The sequence below is a fragment of the Peromyscus leucopus genome, chromosome 5, assembly GCF_004664715.2.
Source record: "Peromyscus leucopus breed LL Stock chromosome 5, UCI_PerLeu_2.1, whole genome shotgun sequence".
Lineage (NCBI taxonomy): Eukaryota > Metazoa > Chordata > Mammalia > Rodentia > Cricetidae > Peromyscus > Peromyscus leucopus.
The window spans coordinates 67,951,406-67,968,814 of NC_051067.1; the positions used below are offsets into that span (position 1 = coordinate 67,951,406).

At 39.5% G+C, this 17,409-nt stretch overlaps 1 protein-coding gene across 9 annotated transcripts in view; it reads left to right on the forward strand.

The window, feature by feature from the left end:
• Cacnb2 (calcium voltage-gated channel auxiliary subunit beta 2) overlaps nt 1–17,409 on the forward strand; it is a 356,801-nt gene that overhangs the window by 196,209 nt on the left and 143,183 nt on the right. Inside the window, exon 1 of one of the 9 annotated variants that reach the window (XM_028870502.2) lies at nt 2,595–4,101. The exons of the other annotated variants lie outside the window; for them this stretch is intronic. Within the exon in view, the coding sequence (XP_028726335.1) occupies nt 4,051–4,101 (51 nt within the window). The 5' untranslated portion in view covers nt 2,595–4,050. Of the gene's footprint in view, nt 1–2,594; nt 4,102–17,409 lie in introns of those variants that run through there. 9 annotated transcript variants of the gene reach the window in all.

Consider the following 17,409-nt stretch of genomic DNA (forward strand, 5'->3'; position numbering starts at 1 on the left):
TATTTGGTTTTACCCTACCTAGGTCTCTGGACTAGCTAGTCCCTGGTTCTTGGTCACCCAAGCAGTGTCAAGTATAGGTTTCATCTTGTGGAGCGGGCCTTAGGTCAAATCAGACATTCGTTGGTTAATTCCACAAGCTTTATGCCACCATTGCCTTAGCATATTTTGTAAGCAGGACAGATTGTAAGATTGTAGGTCAAAGTTTTGTGACTAGGTTAGTGTTTTTTTTGTTTGTTTTTTAACATTTGAGAGTCTGGAGAAGAGGCTGAGAAGTTAATAATACTTACTAAAAGGACAAGCATTGGCATAAGACACCCCAAGACTAACTTCTCAGCACAGTGGAGATTTATTTGCCCCAGAGGTAAATAAGGGAATAAGAGACAAAGACGGGAGATAGAGGATGAGGGAGAAGGGAAAGGAACAAGAGAAGGGGCAGGGATATTTTCCCTTGAGGGACAAAGGACTGCCTCTGGATACAGAGTAGATGGATGTGGCCCATAGGCAAATGGCGGTTTATAAAGGGAAAGGAAGAAACCCTGTGTTAGGATGAGTTGATTTGTTTTGATTGGACGTGTTAATTAGGTGAGCTACCAAAAGGGGACTTTTGATCTCTGAACTGTAATTCTTTGATAACTGGACCTTGGTAGTCAGCCTCAGGAGGAAGAAGTGGCCACATAAGGGAATAGACCTTGGTGGCTAGCTTTAGGAATGTAATCTAATGGTTTTTAGCATAGTGGAGGGAATAGGGGAAGGGCAAGCCCTGCCAGAGCCATGTCTGCCATGCTGAAGCCTGCTAAAGCCCCTTGTCTTTGCAGAGAAAATGGATTCAATTCCATGAACTCATATAGTGGCTCACAACCAACTTTGACTCCAGCAGGAGATCCTGTGCCTTCTTCTGGTCTCCTTGGGCATGAGGCTCATATATGGTACACATGCATAACATGCATACATGGAGGCAAAATCCTCATAAAATAAGTCTAAAAAACTTAAAACCTTTATAAAAGGTTAGGTATTAGGTTGGTGGACCCACTTTGCATGTATAAGATTCTAGATTTGACTTTTCACACTGAAAAAAATTAAAATGTATAACATTATGTTTTGATGTACATTATATTTTGATGTACATCTACACAGTGAGACAAAAGTGAACCTTCATTTTCCAACACATAGAGAAGTCAACTAAAAATGGACTCCAGCACTAACCCTGTGACCTGAAACCATAAAGCCAAAAGAAAGCACATGGGGAATGAGTTTCTTCATAGTGGCCATGGTGAGGATTGTTTTGAATCTCACACCATAAACTTAGGGGAACAAAAGCAATAGTAAGCAAGTGAGACTACAGCAAGCACAATGACTTCTCCCAGCAAATGAAACAATTACCTACATGGAAAGAGCCTGTGTGAAAATACCACAAATTGTATAGTTGATAAAAGGTTAACATCCAAGATATGTTAAAAAAAAAAAAAAAAAAACCAGCCGCAAAACTGAACAGAAAAAGACAACTCAAATATGAAATAGGCAAAAGATATGAATAGACACTACAGAGGCACAAAGGTGGCCAATGGGTGCTTGAAAAAGTATTAAACGTCACTTATCAGAGAAATTCAAGTCAAAATATAATGAGAGAGTACCCGTACTTGTGAGACTGGCTGATTGCAAGAGGAAGCATGGGTTGGTTGTAGAGAAAAGGGCACTGCTGTACACGTAGGTAGGGTTGTGCTGCTTGCATTCTGTAACGTTATACTGTGAAGATTGTCCATGTACTTCACTTCTAGAATCTAGGTCATCTGCCCAAAGTTTGCTTACCCAACTCTCTCTTTAGGTCATTTCCAGTTTTTACTAAAACCCCATTGCAGCCATGAAGATTCTACCTGTCTGCTTCCTTGGTAATGGGTGATAGTGTCTCTGGGTGTGTGCAGTCAATCCTCAGTATCCAAGGCGATTGGCCCAAAGAACTCCTTTACACCAAAAATCTCTGGATGTTGAAATCCCTTGTGTGAAATAGCCCTCTGTTGTCTATGAAGTATACATATCCGATAAAGAACCTATGGATTACTAAAAGTTAACACATTGTAAATATTAATAATTTGTATATTGACTTATTTAGGGAACAAAAGCTGTTTTAAATTTTTATTAAATGACTATCTTAAAAGTACATGTTCAGTACGAATGCAATATTCTTCAAATGGTTGGTGGATTCTGTAGATGCTGAAGTAGCAAACAGGAGTATCTGGCTACTGCATGGTGTGAATGTCACTCCACCTTCAGCTTCAGGGTGCCTCTCAGACTGCAGTTTAAAGCTACCCCTCCATCCCTAAGCTCTGGCAGCCACTAGACTGCTCTTCATTTCAAGGACTTCATAGAAATGGATTGACACAGTACAGAGCTACGGCCCAAGGGGTGCACCAAATGGGCCTCCCACCCGTAGTTCTAGGGGGGGGCGGGGGCTGACAAGCTTCTTTGGAGAATCACTAAGAAATACTGAAGGCTTTGTAAGTTATATACTTCCTGTCACAACTATTCTACTCTGCTGGAAGGCTAAAACAGCCATGATAACGTGGTTTTTTTTGTTGTTGTTGTTTTTTTGTTTTTTAAAAAAAAGAGTGACCATGTCTTCATAAATCTTTATTAGTGAATGTAGATAGAAATTTCATATTGTGTCACAAAATGCCCTTCTGCTTTGGATATTTTTGCCAATCATTTAAAAGTGTGAAACATCTACTCCGGTGACACAAACCGGTAATTCCAGCTATTTGGGAGCCTGAGACAAGCTCTACCCAGGCTGCAGAGTGAGTAAATGTCTAGCCTGAGCAAGTCAGGGAGAACCTGTCATTAAATTCAAAATTGAAGCTACTAGAAAACATATACCCTTACCTTGTAGGTTGGTGGTTGGCTTTGTTACTCTCCACTCTACTATTTTGGCCTGGGTTTTCTCAGTGGAGCTGAGCGGGGTGGCCAGCAAAGCCTTAGGGATCTGCCTATTAACATCTCCCCCCCCACACACACAACTGTGCTGGGTTTACAGGCATGCACAAGGTGCTAGGGATTTGACCTAAGTCATCATGCTGGGCAGCCAGCACTTTTATCCTTGAGCCATAACTGTTTTATATTTGCTAGATAGTAACCCTTTGTAATATGCATTGTACTGATGTCCTCGGGGCACAGCAGGAATTGCTTCACTTGGGTAAAGTGTGTGTGATTTCTTGTGTGGTTGCTTGATTTTTTTTTCCTTGTTGCTAGTGTTTGAAGATAGGATCTGGTTTTATAGCCCAGGCTCTTCCTATGTAGCCCAGGCTTGCCTTAAACTCAGTCCAACTCCAGTCTCTGAGTGATGGTGTTTTAGGCTACCACACCTGGATTGAAAATGTCTTTTGAAGAAAAAAAAATTTCAATTTTAGATAAAATAGATTTAATCAAGCAGTACTTGACTGTGAACGTAATTATGTGCTCGAAGAACTTGGAAGGCAACAAGAGAGAAAAGAAAAAGATTACTTTCTTGCATACAAAAAAGAAAGTCTTTCTTCATCGGGTGGGAGTAGAAGAATGTTTTCACTTTTCTCCAAGACTTTTCCGGACAGTAGTTGAATGCTAGCAGCATATCCGGTTGTGCAATCTATTGTTCTATACTGCAGAAAGTAGCTTTAAAAGCCCTGTTGTGGCCAGGGCTGCCCGAAGGCATGCATCTGATATTAATGAAGTGTTACTCTGCTTTGACAAGTTTACAGGCGTCTCTCTTCTGAGCCAGCTGACGTAATTCAAAGTAGGAAAAGTCCCTCCCACTTGGCATTTGTTAACTGACTATGATGGGCTCCTCTGCCTTTCCTGAAGTGGTCCTGGAATCAGAGAAAGCTCTTGACATCTGAAGAACTTTAGAAAGTCAGGAAGTCATACTGACTAAGATTACACATCTCAAACCAGCAGGGAAAACTGTAGCCTGCGGTATGCTCCTGATCAGCACAGCGAGGCTCGGCCGCCTTTAGCTGGTAACCTGGTTCTTGTGCCTGTAGACTATTTCTCTGGAGTTCTGCACAATTTTGGAACTGGTCTGTCATGCTTGACAGGCACCTGGTGTCTTCTCAGACTCAATGCAGTATTCCTGGGGTAAGCAGACGGGGGGGGGGGGGTGTCCTGTCCTGATGAACTGTGTGCTCTAGAGCAAAATAGGAATGTACTGTACTTTTAATGCGCCCAAGCTATAATCATGCTAGCTGCTTTGCTGTGTAAAAAAATTCCTGTCATTGCCAAAACATCATATGCATTGCATTTACTTAAATACTGAGGTGGGTTAAGCAATTAAAACAGTAACTCTAGTTTTAAACAGTCTTACTGAGATTCCATTAATAGCTAGAGGAGGGAGTCAGGGTCAGGAGAACTTGATGGAGATGGAAAATGTTTTTCTGGCCATGATCAGGCACTTGTTGCAGACCACTCTGACAGCTTGGGCACTATGCTTTTGGCCTCTTGCTTTCTTCTTAAGACTTTTCTGAAAATCAGGGTGCTTTGACTTCAAGTGTTACAAATTAAGATTGTATTGCAGTTTACCTTTTCCTTTCCTTTTCTTTTTTTTTTTTTTTTTTTTTTTTTTTTTTTTACATTTTGAATTTATGAAGTCCAGACAGGAGAGTCTACTTTTTAAGACACTTAAAAGTGTGGAGCCTTATTGCACAAAGAATGTTAGGATCTTTAGATTCAGAATTTTTACAGAAAACATCATGTAATGTTAATGATACTTAAAGCAACTTTTTATAATATAACCTTATAATAATCATCAAGTTATTATTATGCGTTAACTACATCATCTAAGACTAGGAATAATGATATCTGTGTTTAAGGAGAGTTTTCAAGCAAATTGCATTAGTGATGGTATTATTTTCCTTTTTTTTTTCTGAGAAAAGCTTTGGAAAAACAAAGCAGCTCCAGCAATTAAATTAGAGCTCGTGAATATTAGTCATGAGGTTACAAATACGTGTTAGTAGGATCCACATATATTTGATAGTCATTTAAATACATGTTGTCTAAAAGTTCTTCCTAGATTTCCTGGTTGTTTCAACCTATACTGCTCCTAGTTTAAGAGAAGAAAATATGTGCTAAGAAAATAGCTGTGTGGTAATTATTTGTTCTGAACTCAGTCACATAAAAATATTGGCACAACAAGTAAATCTGAGGGCACTTGGCTTCATTCTGTGTGATTCAAAACTAGATTTCGTTTTATGTTTTCTAAGGATACAGAACTTACTTCTTGTGTTGCGCGCATTCAGTTGGTGTATGTGCAGGCTGGGGGTGTAGCTCAGTGGTAGAGCCCTTGCTTAGCTTGTACAAGGCACCGGGTTCAGTCCCCAAGGCTAGAAGTAAAACTGTCAGTACTATAGTTATGTTCCTTTAGGTTCTGACATGATTGCCTATTCATTTACTAACACGAAGGATTTCTAGATGTTAGAAAGAACGCATTAGCCAATTTTTAAAATGTTATGTGTGATATAGAAATTAATGAATACCTCTTCTGTTGTACCTGTTTTTAGTGACATCTGGAATAATCACTTCCAGTAAGCTTGTCTGCTTTCTAAGAATATTATCAGACGTGAGATAGCTACTTCATTTTCTTCTTACAGAGAGATGTTAATTATTAAATTAGCATTTACAACAGATAATGGACATGTACAATCCCAATCTGAATTCTAAGTGCATTTCATTTGTACTTAGAAATTGGGAGCAATGATCCCATGGTTATTTAACAGTAGTGGCAATCTGTGTGACTGTAAATGGGTAGTTTATTCTATAGTTTGTTTCACTCCTGTCATGAAGTACTGATGAATCTGCCTGAGAGGAGGTTTGTTCTTTTAAACTTCTTTCCCAAGCCCTGAATTTCTGTTCCCGTTGACCTGGAGAGTACTCATTTTAGGTTTTTATTGTTGTTCGGTTTGCTTGGGGGCCAGCATCTTTCTATGTAGTCCAGGCTAGCCTAAAACTCGTGATCCTCACACTTCAGCCCTCCACATGCTGGGATAGCAGACAAGAACCATCACACCTAACTTGTTTATTTTTGAGGCAGGGCCTTACTGTTTTGTCTACCTTGGCCTTAACTCACAATCTCCTTGCTGCCTCAGCTGCCTGAGTACCTGGAGTTACAAGGCTATGTCTAGTTTGGTTCTTATGTAGTTTGTGCCTGTATTTGAGTAGGACTCATCGATGAATGGATTTTTTTTTAATGATTAAAATAACACTTCATGAAAACTTTCTTCTCTCATGTTTAACACTTTTAATCTACTCTTCCTCAACTTTCTGCAGTAATGACAGAAAACTTTCTCTCAAGACTGGGCAGTCATACAGAGAAATTTTTGATAGATACATTGACATATATGTCATTATGTGCATCTACATATATATTATAGAATAGCTTTTGAGAGAGTCAAATACACTACATGCTCTTTATTTTTGCTTCAATTCATGTATGATTTGTGTTATATGTTTTTTCTGAAGTTATTTCAAATCCCAACTATATGAAGACACATTTGAAAAACATTTAATTTTCTCTTTCTTTCTTTTTTCTTTTTGTTTCTTTTCTTTTCTTTCTTTTTTTTTTTCAAGACAGAGTTTCTCTGTGTAGTTTTGGTGCCTGTCCTGGAGCTTATTGTATAGACCATGCTGGCCTCACACTCACAGAGATCTGCCTGGCTCTGCCTCCCGAGTATGGGGATTAAAGGTATATGCCACCACGTTCAGCCAAAAAAGTGTTTTCATCTCACATTGAAAGGAAATTGATAAATCAGTATATTTTGTAGAGATGCTTTTCAGTACAACAGACAAGCAAATGTATGTGTGTAGCTCAGATTCAGTGAGCTTGCTGCTTCTCATGTATTCTGGTGTCGTTGGCTCATGAGTTGCTTAAAAATGATTTCTCCGGTGGCTGCAGTTGTGTGCCAGGATGGTTAGACCACGAATGTGACTTCTGTGTCTTTGTGCTCTTTCCTCCATGTAGCAATGACTCCTTAGATATGTGCACGCCTTCTGACTCATTTTAAATAGGAACCAGAAGTGTTTCTCTGACTTTGGCTTACAGCAAGGGTTTGGATCTTGTCAGTCTTGACACTGGATTCTATATATTCCCCTTACTATATTTTGAGATTTGCAAGTATTATGTCCTCATTTTTGACATCTGTAAAATTAAGAATAATAATATACATTAGTAAGAGAATTTAAAGCAAATTGGAATGCATATAGACTGTTTATACAGAATGGGGTTTGCAGTTACTAAAGGAATACATATGCCCTCCTACATTCTCTGAGATGACTAGGGATGAAGGAACCTAGCTCTGTGACACAAACTGATATTCATAATAGGCAGCAAGGGAAGTTATGTTCTTTACTTACACATTAGAGGAACAAGGGCTCCCCTGGGGAGTGGACTCCTCATTGGGTATCTGTGTCCTATTTATCAGAGGATTGGGACAGGAGGGTAGTGCGCCCCTCTGAACCCATGCAAGCACACCAACGTGTAAAAATGTGTCTATTTGCTGCTTTCAGCTGACTCTCAAAGTGATCCTCATCTACCAAATAGTGACAAACCAGGGCTTAAGTATGGAACAAAGGGGATAATGGGAGTCAAATATTCCAAGAGAACTGACTTTTAAAATGAATTTTCTCTCTCTTTCTTTATTCTTTTATGATAAGAGCTACTCGAGCAATTACTAAGGACAATAATGGCACAACTATTTAATACTAATAGCAATATGCATGGTTCACGTAGGAAGTTTTACCCTGTGGTTCATTTCACTCTGTTAAAGTATTATGGAGAATCTACACAGGGACATTTGTTCTTTTAAACTTCTTTCAAAAGCCTACATTTTCTGTTCCCTTTGGTCTGGGCATTGTCCACTTTAGATTTTTGTTTATTATTTAGTTTAGACTTAGGGAAAATCAGCACATGAGCATGTATGTCCCTTTATTTATGTATTTATGAAGGCATATGATGGCCTAAGGCTACAGGTGTGTCTGCATCTTTTTACAAATATACACTGCATTTAAATGCAAGCATAATGTTAGTAAGGCTCTGTGAATTATATAGGTACCCAAAGATCTTCATCATCTAGAGATGCCAGCCTATTGCTATCACCTTGTCGTATTAGGCAATTATCTTATGGAAGTGATCATTTTGTGCACTCCTAACAGATTTGCCAAATTATTTTATTACTAGAACTTATAAACTTGGAGTAGCATTTTGCCTTTCAGAAATTACTTATCTTACAACTATTAAAACTGGACGAAATCTGAAGGAGATGCCACGGGTGTGGGGGCACCACCACAGCACAATCTTTGGGCAGGCACTTAGACTGGCATGTTGTAGTCTAGTCCTGTTCAACAAATGTGCGTGTTTTTATAGTTGTCTCTACAGCACTCGTGATTTCGTTGACTATCTTTGTCCTTCAACCTTATGCTGACATCACAGTTCAATCACAGCGTTATATAACAGGGTATAGATTTGACATTGTTTGTCCAAATGAAGTTATCATTTGTTGTTGAACTTTTATGTGTACATGTATGTATGCACGCATGCGTGCGTGTGTGTGCACATGTACATGCTAGCATGTAAAAAAACAGGTAGATACCAAGTGTCTTCCTCCAATTTTCTCAGCTTTAGTTTTTGAGACAATATTTTGAAAGATCATTAAGCCTGGAATAATTATCAATTCTACTAAACTGGCTAGCCAATGAGCTTCAGGGATCAGTTTGTCTTGACCTTTCCCCACCCCAGAGCTGGGGTTACAGACACACACCACCACCCCAGTCTTATGGTAAGATGGCAAGAACTTTACCAAATGAGCCATTTCTCTAGACCCAGTTACTAGATTTCAGACCAACTCTGTAATTTTGTTTTTGTAGACAAACTTGTAATAACAGTTGTGACTATATAGTTTTTGACCCCATTGAATAATTTCTATGGACTAAATTTGCAGATGTGGGACTATTTGCATTAATAGGTAGGCTTAAATGTTCCTATTCTCTCTAGTTGTGCCTTTGATATTGCTGTTTGAAATGATTCTATTGGCGGTACTAACATGACAATATAATTAGCCCAACACAGATAATCAAGAGTCTGAAAGAGAGGATCATAAAACCAGCCTGGTTAATATGGTAAGATCCCAATTAAGAAAATAAAATAAGCCAACCTTATAAAACACTTGAGATTATTCAAATAACAAAATTATTTAGAGCAGAGGGCTGTTAAATGTTACACAGAATGAGACAAAAGCCACATCCGACCTAAGATGCAGTTAAATATGAGACGTGCCTGTTGCCTTCCCTTTATGCCACAGGTTTTCATTGTCAAGGACAGCCAAAGCCAAGAAAGCATCAAGTCTGAGTTGATTAAGGGCTAGCAGGGCCTGGAGAAGGGACCTAGAGGCCTTGTGGGTGCTCTCTTTTCTTCTGGCCATTTAGAGACCTGCCTCTCTTCCAGTTAAGAACTGGATTTTTTTTTTTCACTGCCTGGTTGACTCTGTAGCCTCCTGCCTACTGGGCAAGTGACTGCCACTGAGCTACACTCCAGCCTAGAGAACTGGAATTTTCTATACTGTTTCTTAGTAAGAGAAACCGAAGTTGTTGCCATTTTGACCTTCATGTAAATTATGTCACTTGTTAGCCTTACAAATGGTAATGGCCTGACTTTAGTCTAATTTCTTAGCTTTGTTATCTAACAGTGGCATTCTACCCATCAAAGAAAACAAAATCTGCCTTCCAGAATCATCTCAGGCCCTTATCTACACTACCAGCACATGTGATAGGCATGCTGTTGTCAGGAAGGTGGATACTGCCAATGCATCAACTATACAAAGTCTGTTTTGTTTTGTGCTGTACCCTACCTATCCTCATAGTTACTCAGACCAAACAGGGCTTTGAGTTCCTATGTAATAAGTGAATGGACTTCAGTATACTTACAGCAAAAGCATGTGGTTTTTATTTTTGATACTTGCCCTGGTGCTAGGTGTGTGTGTGTGTGTGTGTGTGTGTGTGTGTGTGTGTGTGTGTGTGTGTGTGTGTGGTGTGGTGTGTGTGTGAGAGAGAGAGAGAGAGAATGCATGTGCGCATTCATGTAGGTCTAGGGGTGAGGGTGGGTGTCCATCCATCCTGCTCTATCACTTCTCACCTTATTTCCTTAAGACAGGCTTTCTCACTGAACCTGGAGCTAGGCTGGTGGCCTTCAAGTCTGAATGACCTTCCTGTACTCAATTCCCCACTGAACTGAGGTCACAGGCACACAAACCATGCCCAGCTTTATACTGCTAGGATCCAAGTTCAAGTCCCCATACAAGTGCTCTTATCCACTGAGCCATCTCTCTAGTTCCAATTTATTTGTTTTAAACATGGGAAATGAACTTAATTTTAATGTTTTTTTTTTTTTAATGTCTCCATTGTCCTGTCTAAAAGGTTGGAAAGGCCCAGGAGGCGATCCAACATTCTCAAAGTACCTCGGGTGGGATAGCTGCTTATCAGTCTTTTCTTGGAGGCCTAGGAAATATTTCAAGAAAGCATATTCAATAAAAATATTATTTTTGTTTTGTTTTTTATAACAGTGTAGACATTTCTGTGGCATGAAAAGCCATGAGACTGAAGTCCCCCTGTTAGATTGAGGCTTGTGGCTGTTTTTGTGACTTAGTTTAATAAGGTTGAATGTTCAATAAAAATACTTGGAAGACTTCTCTGAAGGCTAAGTTCCACTTCAGGAGGTTTTGTGTATCCAGCACAGCTTAGCTTCCAGGCTTTTACAGTGGGTTCTGAATAATTTATGCTAATTTGACTTTTGGGTATTTTTGAAAAGAGGTTGTGTAAGCCTTCAAATACAACAATGTAAAAAAGTAACTCTCGTGTGATGGCCAAGCATATTAATCACCTACACGTGACATATATCAACAACTAAGTGAAGTTAAATGTGCTTCTGCGGGGTGAGGAAATCACCTTGTGCTCTGACAGCAAGATACAAAGATGTATTTGCAAGTATGCAAATACTGAGGGACAAAAGCCATGAATCTTCACATTATAGACATGATAATTTAGAGAATGCTCAGGATACAAATCAGTTGAAGATTTTGAAGTTGTAGGATTCACTTTAAATGAACGTGTTTGCTGAGTGGCAACAATTACTGAGTCAATTTGCCAACCGCCCCTTTAAAGTAATTTAATTAAGATACATATGTTTCGTATTGTAGTTAGAGAGGGAAACCCAGTGTGGCTATGTGGACTCAATTTGAGCTTAGTAAAAGTTGATATTTTTAAGAGCCCTCAATACTGTTCTTTCTTTGTGTTCATAGGAAAGATGGTGATCTGCAGGACTATGTGGGACTATGATAGGTTTGGACTACCCATGAAAACCTCCAGTTCACTGTTCCTGTATGACTTTTAAGGGGAGGGATGCTATCCCTGGGACAACTAATTGGTAGAGATATTGTTGAGAGCTGATCATATAAAGGGACTCCAAAAAGCAGTTTTCACTGAGCTGTGGATTAGTAACACTTCCCAAGTTAATAAGGGAAAGTATGTGTGAATAGCAATGACTCTTTTGCTAACGTAGTGGGTGCCTAGGACAGAGAAAGTAGACAGCATTTGATTTCTACAGCCAAGTAGAATTCTTGACCTCTCCAGGACATTTTTCTACTCTTGCAGCATAAACTTGACATTCAAAATGTTGTGAAAGCTAGGCACTATGGTGCCCCTCTGAGATGCCAGCACTCAGGTAACTGAGAGGGACTAAGGGCTCATGGCCTGCAAGCTGCAAATCTTAAGATCAGAGATTTCCTTATTTAAGCAGAGATAATGCAAATCACCCAACAAACCTCATAGGAAAATCAACTCAAAATTAAAATTCACTTTTAATCCTTTATAATCAAGCTGTTATTATTAACATAGTATTTTTATCCTCTGAGGTGACCAGTTAGAAATAAAAAGCCAGGTACTTTTGTTTATCATCACAACACATTTGTTTTTCAGAACGTAAGAGCATAGACACATTCCCATGGGAAATGTATATAAATGTAAATATGTGTCTGTAAAGATTAAGTATATTATACTTCTTCGCTTTTTATTTTCCCCATGGATAAATAATGCGCTAATGATCAGGTTTCTCAACAAAATCTATTTTCTTGGATGTTGTTTATAATTATTCATAAAGCTACCAATATATTCTATCCAGTTTCCAGGTGGATTATGGATTTAAAGACAATTCCGTGAAAAGGCAAGCTTTGTTCAGCGGGAAGGTGTTTAGGGAGGGGTTGACCTGAGCCCAGCTCTATCTTTGTTACCCTGGCTATGTATGGACTGTCGCCTCATACCTTAAATCTCTCTGCTTACATTTTAATTAGATGAAAGGATAAACTTTAAACTCTTCTTGAGAAAATTTTTAAATCGTTTTCACAATTTTCTTGAGAACATGTCTTGTCCTGCTGTTATAATTTTCTGCCCTTTTATTGTAGAGTGGAAAACCAAGTGGTTTGCACGAGCTGAGAGAAGTAACTTGGAACTCAGTATCTTTACATAATTTCTTCTGTCCTTAATGGAGCACGGCGGAACGAAGATTAATGAATTTCTATCTAATACTAAATCAAATTCTGAATTACCAAACTAAGAAAAATTATATAATTTAGAAATTGACAGTCATATTTCTTTCAAATTTGCAAGCCCCTTCTAAAATGTAGAATGTGTGAAATGCGTTTTGCTGATCATTCACCTGTTCAGCACACCAAAATGGCTGACCGTTTATACAAAGCTAACAAAATACAGATGGTAATGGGGCTGGAGAGCTGGCTCAGCAGTTAGGAGTGCTGGCTACTGTTGCGGGGGTGTGGGTGGGGGGTGGGGGTGGGGCGCTAGGTTCGGTTCCCAGCACCCACATGGCACCTTAGATCCATCTGTAATTCCAGTTCCAGAGGATGAGATGCATTCCTCTGGCCTCTTGAGGCACCGGGCACGCACACAGGGTACAAATACTAGCACACAAACAACCAAGCACATAATTAAACAATAAAGATGTTTATGCATTGAAAATACCGATCTTGACTCAGAGGATTTCAGCTGTTCTCCCCTGCTGGTGATTTCCCATGGCTAATTTGGAACCTTCTGAAAGGACATGTGTCTTGCTGGTCAAGCTCTGACCAATGATGCTTTTGCATCCTGCTGGTTGTCCCTCTGTGTATGCACGAGAGTTCTCTAGGAGTGGACTAGATTGACTCTTTGAACCGCTAAGTGTACTTTGGGGCTCATATCAACCTCATTGTAGGTTATTTTTACTGTGATAAAAGTTAACGCCACCTTGTTCCGTACCCATGTTATCCTCGAGATGATATAATCAAGGCACCTTCCACACAGCCCAGCCCATCCCAGTGTGGGCTCCTGTGTGAAGCAGGAAATACATGGCATATGCTCTTGTCTATTGCTGCAACACCAGGGAACATGGCTGCTCTATCTCACTGGGCTGTGAAGACAGAGCATGTCAGTGCCTTGTGAATGCTCTTACGCAGTGGAACTTGGCCAGTAATGTTATCACAGAAGGACACCAAAGTAGAGAACAGCGGGATTGATAAATTGGAATGGGAAAAGATAACTAGTAGTCTGCCTGATAAGCAAGTGCATGGTTTAAGAGCATCCCAGGACCTTCATCGTAAGAAGCTCCACTCACTTTGATTTTCTGCCTGCTGTGCCTTTGGAAGAGTTTCCTTTTACTAGACTTAAAGGTTTTCGAAATACATACTGCTTAGTTTGTTATTTGAATACAAGAAGCCACATAGAGTTAGTTGCAGAAGCGTTTTATACATAGTATAGGAAACATGCCTATGGCATTTCAGTCTATAAAAGGAGATTTTACAAGGAATGTTTAGCATATTGGAAATATTGGCTAGTATATTGGAGTTTCTAATAGATAACTAGCTGTCATAAACATTATAGGTGAGATATCAAGAGTGTGCTTTAAATCTACTAGATGCCCTATGTCCTTGCCATTCTTGCAAATTATAGGACTATAGGATATTGTGTGCTGTGTTCATGAGTATGGGCATCAGTGAGAGAGAGGGTAGAGGTAGTTTGTGTATGTGTGCGTGTTAGGGGTGGGTAGCTCAATTCACCTTTTTGTTTTATTTTGTTTCATTTGTCTTTTTTTTAAGGCAGCATGTTTCACTGGCCTAGAGCTTCCTGAATCATTGGCTGGTCAGTGAGCTCCAGGAATCTGCTTGTCTCTGTCTCTCTAGTACATGGATTACAGATATATCCAACCACACTTGAATTTCTCTTTTCCCCTCCCATTCTTCTCTCCCTCCCTCCTCCTTCCTTCAGGCCCCTCTTCTTCTTCCTTTCCTATTCCCTCTTATTTTGTGTGAACTTTACTAACTTTACTATCTCTGTAGCCCAAATAATAAGATATCTTAGTGGACCTATTTTTCTTAGTGAAATGTAATAAGTCATTTGGCAATAGGAAAGTGTGGTCTTTTCTATAAAAAGTTAATGAAAGACAGAAAGCTTAGACTCTTTTTTTATGTAGAAATATGTGATTCCTAGACAATAATATGACTTGCATTTTAATTTTAGATGATGATATACTTTAAAATAAAAATTGAACTTCAAAATTTTATTTGACTATTACATAAAATCTAAATTTTTCATGGACTTGAAGAAACTAGTTAGGAGCATGCATCTTTTCAAGTATTTTTAGCTCACTATCTTTAATTTTTTTTTTTTTTACATTTACTTATTTATTTTGTGTGTGCACATGAGTGTGTATGTGTATGTTGACCAGTGTATATTGACCAGTGTGATGTGGCTAAAGACAACTTTCTGAGTCAATTCTCTCCTTCATCTCTGGATTCTGAGGATGGGGCTCGGTTGTTAGGTCTGGCAGCCAGTGCCCACTGAGCCATCCCATTGGCTCCAGAATCTTTATAAACTAAACATGGAAGCTTTTCCTTTCTTCATGCTCAACTACTCTGTGGTGATTCAGTATATGAAACACATCAAAATAAAATGGGCTGCTGAAACATCTAGAACTAATTGGAGGGAAAAAGAAAACAAATGTTTGATAAGAGAGAATGCAATGCTCTGGGGATTACGAACTGTTGACATTCCTCACTCATTGAAATCTAGTTTGCAAATACAAATTTTGATTTCCAGCTTAGCTCTTAAACCTTTGCTGCTCCATGGCAGGAAAGAGCTCACTGATAACCTCATGCATCTGAGGATACCTGTGCAGTCTATTCACTCCAATGTAATCAGTATCTGTTTCTTTGGTGTTAAAATGCTGGAACAAAGCTTTGTTTCTAGGGTAAACAATAGAATTGTGATTCCTTTTATCATTTTATTAAAAAAAAATAAAGCTCAGGGGTAAATATTAGGAAAGAAAGATAAGAGCTCCACAGAATGACCAAAACACCATCCTGCCCCTCTCCACTTCCCAGATCAAAAGAGTCATGCAACCCCTCAGCTCCTCCTCTTCCTCCCCTGTGTGTCCTCCTATCTCCTTCTGAGTCTGCCAGGAAAGTCTTGGGTTCACCCTGAATGTGGACTATGCTCAGCTCTCTGAACCAAGATCAGATTCTATTTGTGGTCTTAGAGCAATCAACACAAACAGATCTCCCCAACACAATAGTTTCTCCTAGGCATAGCTCAAATCTATATTCTAGTTTATCTATGAAATGATTTTCATACAGAAAAATATGAGCAAGTGCGGGGATGGAAAGATGGCTGAGTGGATAAGAGTACTTTCTCTGCAAGTCTGAGGATCTGAGTTCCAATCCTCAATGCCCACGGAAAAAGCTGAGTGTGGCCATACACACCTGTAAACCCAGCACTGTAGGGTATGGAGACAGGAGGATTTCTGGGTCTTGGTGGCCACCAGCCAAGTTACAGGTTCAGTGAGAGACCCTGTCATAAAGGACTGGGGTGGAGAGTGTCTCAGAACAAGACATCTGACATCATCCTTTGGCCTCCACCAGTGAGCAACCCAAAGGTTGTACCCCCATAAAAATACATATGCTATACAACCATGATAAAATTTAAAATATATATAAAGAGATGTCTAGCGTTCTACCTCAGTGGCAGAGTACAAAGCCCTCCGTTCAGTCCCCAGCAGTGCAAAAAATAAGCCGGAGCAGGTTTAACTAGTTGAGGGAACAGCTCACAGTATCTCCAAGAGTCAAGTTCCATATTTTAAAACTTGAAGTAATGATGATACATGGCTATGGACCTCAAGGGTCCAATATAATATGAAAACTTTGAGATAAGAACATCAATATATGTTAGTGAGAAATGAATTCTTTAACAAATACTTGCTAAGGATTCTTGTGACCTTTTCCTCCTAATTTGAGCTCTCTCATTGCCAGCTTGGTAATCTGACCTCCACTTCCCCCAGATGAGTCTTTTGATAAGGTCCCATGCAGGGGTGTCCAACCTTTAGACATGGTGATATGACCTCAAGATCTACTGCATTTCTTGCTATCCCATAACTCTTGCTCACCTGGGCTACAGAATGGACCCTGTCCATCCGCTTCCACCTTTTTGCTCCAGGTCAGAAGGCTTTGGGAGTGAGTCTCTCTGGGGAGCGAAAAATAGCGGCTGATCTAACACACTTGTGTTCAGGCATAAAGCCAGATGGAAGTGGATTAGTCAGCTGCTTAGGATTCCACTGAGGACACGGGAGAGGCTAGAAGGGAACTAAGGTCATTGTGCTTTATTTGTATTTCGTGGTCATTGTTTTTGCTTGCTCCTTCACAGGTGGCTAGGGGGCATTTTTAGGACAGTATCATGACACACTAGGGCAAAGGCCCAAGAACAGAGTAACGGTGAACAGATGAGAAATAAGGTAATGACTGGCTAGAAGTACCTGCCCTAGAACATTCTGAAAATAGGTTCATTAACTGCATAGTGTACGCAGACTGGCAGGGTTCCGAGCGTTAAAATATGACACAACTCTTGAGCCACACAGGGGTTCTTTCTTCAGAAGTCACTTTGAAAACAAAGCTATTCCAGAGTGCCAGGTGCTTAATATCCTACTTCAAATGCCTTTTTCGGTGATCTTTCTAGATCTGTGGCTGCTGAATACGAAAATTTTAATTCATAAACCTTTCTTGTAATTTTTCTTTTCCAAATGGGTCATCACAGAAATATATATTACAGATATATATGTAATTTTAAAACTTGAATCCTCTTATTGAAAGTGGAGTTCCTATAAATGACTAACGTTTTGGTGTTATTTCATACGTGACTGTTCTTGGGATAGGAAGTGATATTGTGTGAATGATGGTAACACTTGAAAACGTGTAACCTCTTTCGTGCTTCTTTTATGCTGTGACAGAGCCTCTGCTAGACATTCAACTCACAGTGTCAACCAGAAAGGGCGTGGTGGAAGCCTAGCTGACCACGTTTCTACCACTCACCTGC